This window comes from Panthera pardus, unplaced genomic scaffold (genome assembly GCF_024362965.1).
Source record: "Panthera pardus isolate Hobbes unplaced genomic scaffold, ASM2436296v1 HiC_scaffold_17, whole genome shotgun sequence".
Taxonomy (NCBI): Eukaryota; Metazoa; Chordata; class Mammalia; order Carnivora; family Felidae; genus Panthera; species Panthera pardus.
In genome coordinates, this window is record NW_026526732.1 from 151,000,580 (window position 1) to 151,014,148 (window position 13,569).

The window sequence follows — 13,569 nt, forward strand, 5'->3', positions numbered from 1 at the left end:
ACTTTGATCAATCACTGAGGATAGCCCCAAGAACATGCACTTTTAACATCAGTGATTCTTATATATCAACACAAGGCCATTGTCAAATTACCACACAACACAGAGATCACTTCAGTGGATCCTTTGTTCCATGTTATGTTTTACCAACCAAAGCATCTTGCCACAAAGAACCACAGTCAAGGCACAAAGGTAAGAGGAGAGTCTGGACAAAGTCCTGTTGAGGTGGTAGGAGGAAGTGAAACACTCAATAAACTGCAGTTTCTTGTCCCAATCTTCTGTGAATCCCTGATCACCCAAGTAGCAGATATTCCAAATCATTTTAGTTTGGTTTGGCATGCATCGCTTTAACCTTTTTTGACAACATATGTACCCTACAAGTTGTTTATTTTGGCCTAATGTTAAAATGATTTACATTCTCTGATAGGGGAAATGGCAAAAGGTGAAGGATGGCAACAAATAAGCAAGAGACTGGCTCTTGTGAACACTAGTTCCAGGCCATATGAACATAGGCTAAAGGAAGTTGCCTATGTGACACTTTACTCTACATACCCTGTCTTCTACCCTGTCCTCAGGGTGAGGAAGACTCCATTTTCCTTCTCCCTTTTTGGCTTGGACACCTTAGCCAAGTAACAAGGCTGACAACTTGGGAGCAGATACTTAGTAACATTCTTTAAGGCCAGGGCTTTGGATAGAAATACCTTTCTCTTTCCTCTAATACTTGACTGTCCTTTCCAGGTCCCCTTGGGAAAGCAGTGAAAGGGTAGACATGTCTTGAAGGGTCTCTGGCACCTCACCTCTGCAGGAGAAAGGTGACTGACCGATTCTTGGAGACAACCAACTCTAAGGAGACAGGCAATAAGCCAGCTTTGCTGAAGGCTGAGGCAGGGACTTGGGTTCTCCTCTCATTTCTTCTCACCCTCTCCTCCCCACATTCCTACCTCTGGCCAATCCTACTCATAATGGCAACTTACTCTGGGAATAGAAGACCAAAGAAACCCTGTTAGGAATCTGTTCCTTTAGCCCCTTTCCCAACTTCCTTTCTAATCTTCTTGATGCCCAATCTCTGCTCTCAAAAACAAAAAACAAACAAACAAAAAAACTCCTTAACTTCTAGACCCACAAGAGCAACTATCATTCATCTTTATTTTAGTCTAGAGGTACACAGACCCCTCTGATCTTTCTCAACAAATAAGAACCCCTTAAAAGAACGTACAGGGGTTTCTGTTTCCTCTTCTGGTTTTGAGCAAGTCAGACCCTCTCACAGACTTTTTGTTTCTGGAAAAGCCTCTCCTTCCTTCCTAACCTATCCATGTGCAATAGAAAACCTGATGGACTTCAGGGGAGATAACCCCTGGGAACTAATTCCCCACCCTGACGGTTAGGAGAGAGACAGCTGTGTGCTCATCCCAGACCAGTCCTACATACTCCTCCATATAAACCATTCTAGAAACCAAGGTGCTTCTCCTAAACAGTGCAGGACTGGAACCAGGCAGACACGAAGACGTTCCAGCAGGTCACAGGAAGGAAGGCCCATAGCTCTTGACCCTGACTCACCCCAATTATTCCCACATCCCTACCTGTCACTCCCAATCTGTTGGGGGCCTGATTGTAAGTGGTGCAGCATTCTTCCGACCAGCACGGATGCCTGGATAGAAGAGGGGCCAAAGTTTCTCAGTAAAAGTATCAGTAAAGGTGTAGATATGAGAGCGGTCTGTGACATTGTAAAAAGACAGTGTGCCGGCCTCATAGTCTAGGAATATGCCTACCCGTTTGGGTTTCACCTTGATGTGCAAAGGGGTAAAAGGCGTGGTGGTGGCTGCATATTTGTCCCCATTCCACAGCCGCACCCGCCAGTAGCCAGTCTCAGGGAGTGGAGTCAGCTCGCCCTTTCGGCTTACGGAGTCCCGGCACACGCCCACTGCCCAGTGGGTCTTATCACCCACCTCCACCTCCCAGTAGTGTCGGCCTGAGGTGAAGCCCTCAGTAGCCAGGACACAAGGATAGAAGGTGAATCGCCGTGGTGTGTCAGGGAGATCCCGGAGTCTTGTCTCCACAAACTTGACGCTCTTACGATCTTCGGACAGGACTAGGTTAGGGTGAGCAGTCTCTGGGTCCAGGGTCACATCCGCTGGCGGGAGAAGCCAGAGTGGGGAGCTAGATGAGGATGGGAATAGCTAAATGCCCCTGCCTCACTCTCCCAGCCTGCCTTTACAAACTTGTTTCCTTAAAGGTCCCCAGAACACCATGGTTTGATTAACTTTCTCAATCCATGCTGTCACCTAAGGGAGAGGAGGGAACAACGGCTTCCCTTCTTACCCTGGCCCTAAAGTAAACAGATAATAATCTCAATTCTGCAAGGGCTGATGGTTTAGGCTCCTGCCTTATCCCTTCTTCATCCCCCTGTGACATCATCTCACTGAGTGATGAAGCACAAGTCACAGTCCAAGGGCCAGAAAGGACAGAAAATGTTAAGAAAGATACACAGCAAGACAGCAGTATGGTCCAGGGATAGGGTGACCATGTATCTGGTTTCCTGGAACAGTCCTGGTTTGTGACTATTTTCTCTGAGTAAATATTAATGGCATTCCCTCTCGTTCTCAAAAAGGGACAAGTTTAGGCCTATTATTTAACTTCTATGGGTCCCTATTTAGAAAAGTGTGGGCCTAAGAGTAGATGACACCTAAGCTCTGTCACTCACAGTGAGATTGAAAGCCAGATAAAGGGGTGGGTGTGGCCATGGGCACAAAATGACAGATGGTACGACTGAAGCCCAGATAAAGTGGGACTTAAAGACTTTCTTCTCTGCTGATTTCCTCTGCTAGTTTATTTTTGGGAACAACTCACCAATTAGCTGTTTAAGGATTTTCCTTAGGGCAAAGTACTGTCGGGGGAAATTGCTGAAGTTCTTTTCCAGCTCTATGGACACTGAAGTCACCTCCATGGTCTTCACCTTCTCACATCTAGGAGGGATAGGGAGATAGGGGAAGAAAGGGCAGGGTCAGGGGAAGCTCCAGCTGAGTGAGTATGCAGATATTGTCATATTTAGGGAGAAACTAAAATTCTCCATCCTCCCATTTTCTCCCTCCTCCCTGAAGACAAGTACTCACTTACTGCTTTCTTTTGCCAATCTATGGAGAGCCATAGGGTCCCCTGGACAGAGTCTTATTTTAAGAATGAGTCTCAGAACTTTCTGGGGGTATTGCTATATTTCATGCAAATGGGTAATCACCCTCCCCACTTTCCCAACCCCTTCCTTTGTCTGTCTTGTTTGGACACATTTCCACCAATGGACAAAGGTAGCATCTGGTTCTACATTACCTTGGTTTCTTCCTTACCAAGTTAGTCCTGATGCTCAACGGGGAAATGGTAATGTACTCTTACTCCCAATGATTTGCTCTCTAACAGACTTCATGGACACAATGAACCTTCTCCCACATCCTATCCAGACACTGTGTGACTTTCCCATCATTCTCCCCTACTCCTTACTGTACCCTTGGTTTCTAAGCCAAGACCTAACTCACTCAAAGAGATGCAAGAATCACTTACTTTTCCAGGGTACTTTTGACATCCTAGAGGGAAGGAGAAAAGAAAGCAATATTGGTCCTGGTAGTCAAGGGTCCTGAAGGCAAAAGGTTCCCCCTCCTCCCCAAAATTCTAGATCTATAAAATAGGAATAGGGCAATCTGAGGGTCAAAATGCAAAGGGAAGAGCTCCAGAGGGATCAGAGTACATCTTTCCCAATCTGATCTCTGTTTTCAACTTTTGGATAACATCAAGCTTGGTAATTTATATCATTTCCAAATGGTTTCTTGTGTGTTTGTCTTGCTCCTCAAGGACACTGGGAGCTCAATGCAAGGGACAGGGATTGTGTCTGCTCTATACTCTGTCCCCCAAGTACCAACCACACACCTGTCTCCTTGAGGATCAGTACAGACTGGTGGCATTGGAATGAATCACTTTCCTGTTGTTGTTGTTATCCCCATCTGGTACTGGTTAATAAACATTGATACTTGTGTGCCAATCCTGATTTTTGAATACTTGGGGTCCAGAAGACAAAGAAGACAAATCTTTGCCCCCCAAGGATTTCCCAGTTTAATGTGGAAGGCAGAACACACATACATGAAAGGACACAAGAATAAGTACCAAGTAATACATAACATGCAGATAAATGTACAATGAAGCCTCACTGATTCAAATGCTGGTAATCTGATCTCTAAAAAGAGATATGTTTCCTACAACCTTGCTAACACCATTCATCTGCTTAAAAGAACAAATTATTTCAAACATTTTAGAGTCATTATTTACATAGCAAAAGTTAATATATTATTTATACATAATTTCAAGTGTCCTTCAAACTAGGTTTCTATTTTTTTTGTTGTTGTTTTTTTTAGCACTAGGTAAATCAAGTTCCAGGACCTAAAAGTAATGGCAACTGCATTCACATAATTTTTAATGTATAGTTTTTTCACTGATTCAGACTAGATTTTCCTCCTTTCAAAGGAGTGAATTTTTTCTTTGGTACAAATTAAGCACATATTGTTCACAAGACATAAGAACACAGAAATGATTAGAAGGGGATGGGAGAAATCAGAAGAAGACTTTCTGTAGAAAAAGATCCTTTGAGTATGTCTGGAAGAAAGAACTGGATTAGAAAAGCAGAGCAGGAGGGTGAGCATCCCAGGTTGACAGAATGGCCTGTGCAAAGCTATACTGCACTTGACCTGAGAGGCTATACAGGGGCAAAGGTCGAACCTTAAGCATCTCGAAGCCCGACTGTAAGCACTTGCCCTCCACCTCAGCAGCCAAGTGGGCCAGGTCCCGGCGCTTGTCTCCAAGGTGAGCAGCATTTTCTCGGAGGCGCTGTAGAATGTCCTGTTCCTCCTCCTCCAGGCGTGAAAGCAACATCTGCTGTTCTTCATCCAGCCGCCTATGAAGCTCTTCAAATTCCTTTAAGATCTGTTGTCGGCGACACTCCACTAGTCTCTAAGAAAATAGGGAAAGCATTATACTTAACAGGGCCAGTGGGGCATAAGGGAGCCTTTCCCTACCCACCATGTGTATGAATTAACAGATTTCCAGTGTCATTGCAAATAGTCTAACAGGACACTCATGTTTCTCTCCATTGAAATCTCCTTCTCTAAGTAATGGCTCCATCCCCATTATCACCCCCTACTGGTGACTTGGGAGTGAAGACTACTGGGGAGATTAAAAAAAAATCAGTGTTTAAAAAAATTTTAATTTTAGGGGTGCCTGAGTGGCTCAGTCAGTTAAGCGTCCAACTCTTGACTTCAGCTCAGGTCATGATCTCATGGTTCATGAGTTCAAGCCCCACATAGGGCTCTGTGGCGGCAACACAGAGCCTGCTTGGGATTCTGTCCCCTGCTTTCTGTCCCTCCCCTGCTTGCTCTCTGTCTTTCTCTCAAATAAAAATAAACTTTAAAAAAATTATTTGAAAAAATATTTAATTTTCTTTATTAAATTAACTTCTAAAAAAGCTATACTTCTATGGTTTGGTGAAAAAAAATGCAAGATATAAGAACTCAATAATATAGAGACATCTATTTTATTATGGATACAAGATATTTTTGCTAGTTCCAATGCTAAAGTTATAGCTAATGAAATTTATCAAGAAAAGGAAAATAATAAATACTGGGAAGTTGGAGACCAGATGATCATCATTTGTATATTGCTAGACATCTACCCACTAAAAACCAGAGACCAACTGGAAAAGTATCAGAATCAGTAAAATTTTAGTTATGAGTTGTTACCAAATATATACAGTTGACTGTTGAACAACATGAGTTTGAACTGTGAGAGTCCACTTATACACAGAATTTTTTGGTTCAATATGGTATAGTACCATAAAGGTATTTTCTTTTCCTTACGATTTTCTCAGTAAGTTTCTTTTCTCTAGCTCACTTTATTGTGAGAATATAGTATACAATACAAACATATAAAATAGGTATTAATCACTTTTTATGTCATCACTAATGCTTCTGGTCAACAGTAGGCTTTTAAGAATTAAGTTTTTGGGGAGTTGAAAGTTATATGCCGATTTTTGACTGGACTGGGGTTGGCACCCCTAACTTTGTTGTTCAAGGGTCAACTGTATATAGATTTCAGGGAATAACATGTTAATAGTTTCAAGTCACTTCAGACAACTGACAGTTCCCATCCCAGGAATAGGTTCCAGAAATTTGTTAGTGAATTATATATTGAAATTTGACGTTTTTCTCTCAGCTACCACACAGACTTAAACCTTTAACATTCCTGAAATTTGATAATATGGGACTAAGACACCAGCCATAATACTTTTTGAGGGTTATTAGCAAGCACATCCTTCCTTCTCTACCTCCACTGCAACAAGTGATCTGCTCAGACATATTCTCCAAGTGTCATATGGCTGATGGGGAGAAATAAACCCAACAGGGAAGCAAGAGAGAAGCAGAGACTGGGACTCTGGAAGTAAAATGCAGATAGAAACTGAAAGGTAGGGCTGAGGGTGAATAGAGAGGGGCTGCAAAGCCTTACAAGCCTGGTGTTTCTGGATTTCAAGCTAATTCTCAGCAGAGGCTGGCTAGCTCCAGTTCTAGAGTTGCTGTTTCCCATTCTACTGCTGCCTTCTCAGGTACACACTGGAACAAAATATATTCTTAACACATTTACTCTGTGAAAATTAATAAAAGGAAACCTGGCTAAAATGGTCAGGTTGCCAGCAGGGGGAGCACTCACGCCCCACCACTGGTCAATTTTTATCCCAACAGGTAGAGATGTACCTTGTAGGTCCATACTACCTTACTACACCAGCAGGAGGAAGAAAGGTTTTCTTTTTGCAGTCAACAAGCCCAGCCAATGATAGACTGTCACAACCTAGCCAATAAAAAGTCACTATACTCTGAACTCCGAGTTTACTCCAAGGATTTTCTTCCCAATTCCCCCCTTTCCTATATAAAAGAGTGGTCCTCTCCTTTGTTCTCTGGACTTGCCTATGGTTTTGCCTTAACTTGCTTATCCTGAATTGCAGTTCTCTGCTATTCCTGAATAAACTCAATTATGCTGATAAAATAACTGGATTTTATTTCTAAGGTTACCAACCCTTGAAATACAACCTTTTTTCCTGTGTGTGTGTGTGTGTGTGTGTGTGTGTGTGTGTGTGTGTGTCTACATGTGTGTCTATGTTGAGAGGTGATGTATGGGTAGAATTTAGGATTAATAACTATGTTTAATAGGAAGCCAAAGGGATCTCTCTTATATAATCCCATCATTCTTCTCTTTTTTTTCCCCACTCTATAGTTGTATGGCAGTGGTTCTTAATGAAGGTGTTACTTCCCACTAGGGATATTTTAGAAACAAGGGGCATCTTTTTGTTTGCCATAATAGGGGGTACTCTGGTGGGCAGCTAGCACTCCAATGTGTGAGATGACCCTGCAACATGCACAGTCCTGCACCATTTTCTATGTTCTGCTGGATATTCAAAAACATAGGCTTAGACTTAAATGCCATTTTATACATAAACAGAGTAATTCTTACCCAATTTTAATATACCTGATTTTTTCAGAAACAGCTGAATAAAACTAAGACTGTATTTTGTTTTTCTTAGAACTTTATTAAAAGTTACTTATCATTTTGAAAAATTATGTCACTAAGAGCTAAGCTGCTTGTGGTGCTTGTCAACATGACTACGCAATTACCTGAGTCTGAATTTGTATTTGTTACATTGTTGATGGTGTCACAGAGAGATGCAAGGATAAAACTACATTGTTGTGTCTTTCAGGATAGTAATGCCCAAATATTTACATACCAGATTTTACTATAAATCACTTTCCTCTATGCTGTGTGTGTGTGTGTGTGTGTGTGCGTGTGTGTTTGGGCATAATAATCTCTTTTAAAATTATGCAGATAAGTTATTTTATCTATAATTTCCACTTCAGCATGGTTAATTACAAATTATTTATTTTTAAAAGGGGCATTGGGTCTGATTCTGGAAATAGGGATGAGGGAGAGGTTTCGGAGATTTCAAATGGTTACAAAAGGAATGTTGGTGGTAGTTTCAGAGACCACTGAATTTTTAAAAATACCACAGTTCTGTTCAAGCATTTAAAAGGTTTTTAAAAATTTTTATTCCCCTCTTTATCCTTTACCTTTAAGAAGGTGATCAACAGGAACAGGAAAGTTAATGACTGGGAATAAGCTTCGTTTTCACATATTTTAAGTTTCTCAGGAGCCCTCCAAAAGAACAAAGAACTTTTTTTTAAAGTTCACCTTTGCAATCAAAATTAATTAAAATTTTAAAAGTTCAAAATCTTGTTTTATTCAAATATATAAAGGACTAAGGTAATACTTAGTAACACTTAATAATACTTGCTTTCTGTCAAAATGTTGTCATTGTTAAAAAATTAGTGTTCCTACTATTTTCAAAGTTGTGTTTAATCTCTGGTGATCCCTAAATCTCAACTCCAAAAGCGAATTATTTCTTCTGGAAGCTTTTAATGAGGTCAAATTTCTATGTTGTCTTCTTATGAATTTGCAACTGTGCTTTTTGTGCCATGTCATTATCTGTTTTCTCTACTTGACTGTAAGCTTAAGCAGGACAGGGACTGTGTGTTTGCTCATCATTGTTCCCCAGTGTCAAACACAGAATTTGGCCTATACTGGAAACTTAATACATATTTATAGATTCATGCAGAGCTAATATCCCTGATTTTGTCCCATACTGGCTATGTGATCTTGGACTAGAACTTATCCAAGTTGTTTCCTCCTGTGATAACTAGGGGTAATAATACTCACTTTACAAGAGATCTAAGTTCACCCTTGCTAAAGATGACCTTCAGGACTTCCTTCCCTTTGTCTGACAGCTCATCTAGGTCCCACTAAAACTTAACACAACCCTGTACATTTGGAATGTCATGGACACCCAATGAATTAACACACAGGACTCAATAAACAGTTATTACTGCTACTATTAGGAATTGTTCACTGTCCAATAAAATAAGACAGTTACCAAAATATCATGCTACAACTATGGTAATACATGAAAGAAGTAAAATTATATGAAAATTAAGAAAATCAATTTCTGAAGGGTCAGGAAAGGCTACATAGGAAGTGGCTTTTATCCTGCCTGAAGGACAGATAGGATCCTACAGATGTAGGGTAGACAGGGGAACAGTTTAGGAATGAACCAACATCATCTAGCATACCTGAGCTTACTTAAGAGAATGTAGTCCTAAAAGTCACTGGGCATTTTTGTGAGCTCTTGGTCAGCTGCTTCTTTCTTCCACCCCAGTGAGCCTTCCAAATTCTCCTCTCCTCAATCCCTCTAAGAAACTCCTATCCCTGCTCTCTCCCTGCCTCTCTTCCTGTTTTACAAGAAAAAAGACCAATGGGCATGAACTCCCTCAACTTGTCAGATGTAAGATATTCTGTCCATCCTTCCTTCACCTCTTACATCCTTCTCTACAATACTTAATTCATGACAAATAATTTAATGCAATGTTTAATGACAAAGAAGCCTAACAAAATACCATTGTTTTTAAGAGAACAGCAGTTTTCCAATGAATCAGAACTGGCGGATTAAATAATGTATGGTTAATTGCCTGCAAAGCAGCCCAAATGGAATCACCTGCCTTTACCTTGAGCTCTCCAGGCTTCTTCTCCTCAGAGGACTTGCAGCGGGTGATCTCCTGCAATTTCTGCTCCAGGGGCTCCAGGCACTTCTGCAGTTTTTCCTGAGGGTGGGAAGTGGGAGAGGTGGGATTTTGGGGTGGCTGGCATATCCTACATTCAGAGGTTAACCCATTAGTTTGAAACCATTTGTTTGCTTCCTGTCTATCTCACCACCTCTTGATCCCACTTCTTTCTTTGTTTGTCATTTGGGGTGTCAACTTTTGGTCCCTCCTCCTGCAACCAGTCTGTCCCCATCATCTTCCTTGCTCACCAAGAACTTTCCTCTCACTGAATCTCACAGTTGTCCAGCTGTCACCAACTCCGTGTCCTTCCCCAATCCTGTCATTTTGTTACTCAAGTGACTGCCTATTATGGTCAAAGTGACTTTCTGTATTCTGATAGCCTTCTTTAAACTTGTCCTCTCATCCAACTCTAACCACCTGCAAATAAATCCGTATTACTTACACTGTAGACTACTTTAAATCTTGCTTCCAAGATTTTATTTAACATAATTAAGCAAAATACTTGATACAGTGCTAACATATTAAAATCTTTAGTTCCTACTACTTGAACATTTACCCTGTGTCCCAGCAGTACTTAAATCAGATGCCACATTATCCATTATCTGGGAAGATGCAAACATCTTAGTCTGGTGGGGATCAGTGTAAACTGATGTTATCTATTCCCAATACCAATGGGAAAATAAGGAACATTTTGAGCAGGGGGATAGAATGAACCAGACTAGGGGCACCTGGGTGGCTCAGTTGGTTGAGTGTCCAACTTCGGCTCAGGTCATGCTCTCACGGTCTGTGGGTTTGAGTCCCGCATCGGGCTCTGTGCTGACAGCTCAGAGCCTAGAGCCTGTTTCCGATCCTGTGTCTCCCTCTCTCTCTGCCTCTCCCCAACTCTCACTTTGTCTCACTCTGTCTCTCCAAAATAAATAAATGTAAAAAAAAAAAAATGAAACCAGACTACTTTTCAGTTTTTCCTAAGTTTCATAATCTCCAAGTGGTTTCATTCATTTATATAATACATTACAACACCACACATATCCCCATGCTTGGGGATAACTGATAAGATGTACTCTGTGCCCTCTGTGTTTGTAGCTCTGAGGGGACTAGAGAGTAAAGACCAGTTATGGTCTTGCTGTTAGGAGCTTAGGATCCTTTACCCAGGGAGTCTCCCATCTTCTGCGCTCCTCCCTCATGCCCCATGTTGGCATCATGTGTGTGGTTCCCCACCTTGTACTCCTGTGTGGCATCATCCAGTGGCACGACGGTGTGGGCCCGGTGGGTGTGGGAAATTGCACATATCAAGCATACAGCCTCCTGGTCCTCATAGCAGAAAAGGCTGAGGGCCTCATGGTGCTGGGGGCAGAGGCTCTCATCTCGGATCTTCCGCTTGACAGCCTGGAGCTGCTTGGCAATTTCCACCATGCTGCCTAGCTGTCGATTAGGCCGGAGACTGCGGTAGCGAGATGTTTTTCGACAGACAGGACAAGGGAAGTCCCTCTCTAGGTCCTCCCACCAGCGGGTGATGCAAGCTTTGCAGAAGTTGTGCCCACACTCAATGATGACAGGCTCCTTCAGATACTCCAGGCAGACAGAGCAACTCGCCTCCACCTGTAAGTTCTCCAGAGCTGCAGCTGTGGAGGCTGCAGAGGCTCCAGCCTCTAACAGACTTGTTTCTGCCATTATTTAACTTAGGGATGAAAAGGGGGCAGAGAAAGAAAAATATTAGTTGGAGGTTTAATTTTTTTGTGTCCCTGGACTGGCATTTACTCCCATGATAAATCCTAACTCCAGTTAGCCCCATCTTGGTATTTTACATTTTCTCTTCCACTAGATACAACCTCTCTTTTGTTTCTCTATTTCCAAACCTTGTGACTCCCAACCATCAATCTAATTTTTTTTCCTGTTCAGCAAACTGACACCCAACCACCAATCTCTTTTGTCTTTTACCTCTGCTTTCTCTTATTAGAGGCTTCTTTCAACTCTAGCCCAGCACACTTCTTCTGATCCAGGCTCAGTACACATGTATCTTAAAAGGAGACCATTGTATCCCTACTAGATATAGTTTTCTAATAGTGAGAAAGGATCTTGGGAAAGTGAAACATGCCATAAAAGTCCAAGTATTAAGATTTCTTAAGTATATTTTAAAGTTTAATGTTACAGAAGAGTTTTATTACAATAGCCCCCTGGAGCATAGGCTTCTCTGCCATTGTCCTCTCTTTCAAGGGTAATAAAAGGAATATTAGGCAAGGGTAACAACCTCTTCTTTTCAGGAAAACTTGAAATTATTCTTCCCTTTATTAGAGTAGTCTAGGGGAAGTGTGTCTTCTTCTTGGAATGACATTATTCACCCAACATCTCATTTCTTTGAGTGCACTTAGACATTTAGAACTGCTGAAAAGTGATTAATACGTGGCAACTACACTAAAGAGTATATACTTCTTGAAAGTATATACTTCTTGAAAAGAAGGCTGACAAGTCTATTCTAAATATTCAGCAGTGACTGGAGTTTTGAAATAGCTACTGATAACTAATACCTTGGATGTACTGTGCCTCCAACTAGTAGGTTCTGGAGTGGCTGGGAATTAGAGAAAGAGGCAATTAAAGTCTCCCTCAAGTTAAGGCTCAAAATGTTGGAGATACATCAAAGAGATTTATAAAGCTGGTCCCCCACTCCTTCCTTGAAAATCACCACTTTTATCGATGAAACCATGGATTTCTCTATCCACCCTCCCTTCCCACAGAAGAAAGGAAATTTAGTAGGTCTAAGTGCTAAGAAAGAAGTGGCCATGTGGTGAGTAGGGTTAACAATGATTACTGTATATATTGTTGTTGGCACACATGAAAAGTGTTTAATTTGGAGTTGGAGCTGATAACTTATTTGGACCTGAATTCTTTCCTCAACTAGGAGAGAAGTTGAGTTAGATGATTTTTCTTTACCGAAGAGAATCCAACTAGTGAACCTGTCCCTTTTTTCTAGAAATTAGGTGGTCTCCTCACCTGGGGTAAGTTGAACTGTATGCAGAGTTAGGGACCAGGATGGATCTAGACTGGCAAAGAAGTGGTGTGAAAGAGAAATGGGGAAAAGGTTAGGGATGCATAGAGAGGACTTGGAGTTACAGCCATAGTGAGGCCTCGGGTGCCTCCAGGTTGGTAATTTCTTTCCCTCTATTCCTTGTGTCTCAGTAGAAGGGCAAACTTGAGGAACGTCCTCATTTTGTTTCTACCACTGTCCGGGGGTCCCACCTTGCGACCCTCTCCTGAACGTCGTCCACAACTCATGCCCACCCTCGTCTCCATCTTCTCTCGCCAGATCTGGCGTAGGGGGATTGGAGAAGGGGAGAGGAAACGTCGTGGTTGACAGGGAGGGAGGAATGCGTGTCCAGGTGAGGAGAAGGTGTGACGTGAAGGTGGGATGCCCGCCGCTATGACGCAGCCGAGGCCCGCGGTGACGGCGTCAGAGTTTCACCCGGGGAGGCGAGCGGCAGCGGGACGGGGGAACGGCGGGGTAGCCAAGCAACGCCGGACGCGCTGACGTCGCCGGGGCGGCAAAACGTCCGCCCGGGCCCGAGGCGGGCGGAGGCAGCTGTGGTTACGTGCGGGGGGCCGGTGACGCAGTCGCGGGGCGCTGGGACGCGGCGTGCCGAGCCGGCCGGCGGGGGCAGGCCCCAGGGCCCGGGCGCGGCAGCGGGACAGCACCTACCTTCCCGGCTTCAGGTCCGGGAGTGCGGGGCGCGGAGCCGCCGGAGCGCTGCCTCCCTCCTTCCTCCTCCCCCCGCCCCCGCCCCGCAGCGCGACACACAATACTCGCCGGAAGCGGAAGCCGCGCCGAGAGGCTCGTGTCAGTGGAAGCCTTGGTGTCGGCTGGCGGCCGCCGCAAGGCCTAGCAGTGCCT

The 13,569-nt window shown here is 43.1% G+C and overlaps 1 protein-coding gene across 3 annotated transcripts; it reads right to left on the reverse strand.

Moving 5' to 3' along the window:
* Positions 1–106: 106 nt before the first annotated feature.
* TRIM39 (tripartite motif containing 39) lies at positions 107–13,472 on the reverse strand. Of its 3 annotated transcripts, XM_053905296.1 has the most exons (8): positions 13,378–13,472; positions 10,905–11,364; positions 9,630–9,725; positions 4,753–4,983; positions 3,547–3,569; positions 2,845–2,960; positions 1,944–2,128; positions 107–1,645 (listed from the first exon to the last, which is right to left on the reverse strand). In XM_053905296.1, the coding sequence occupies exons 2-8, from the start codon at positions 11,355–11,357 to the stop codon at positions 1,574–1,576; spliced, it is 1,176 nt and encodes a 391-aa protein (XP_053761271.1). In that variant the 5' UTR covers positions 11,358–11,364; positions 13,378–13,472; the 3' UTR covers positions 107–1,573. The 3 variants fall into 3 exon arrangements, with proteins under 3 accessions (XP_053761271.1, XP_019275481.1, XP_019275480.1); XM_019419936.2 differs by having other exon boundaries at positions 107–2,128; XM_019419935.2 differs by lacking the exon at positions 13,378–13,472 and adding an exon at positions 12,675–13,309 and having other exon boundaries at positions 107–2,128.
* Positions 13,473–13,569: the final 97 nt, after the last annotated feature.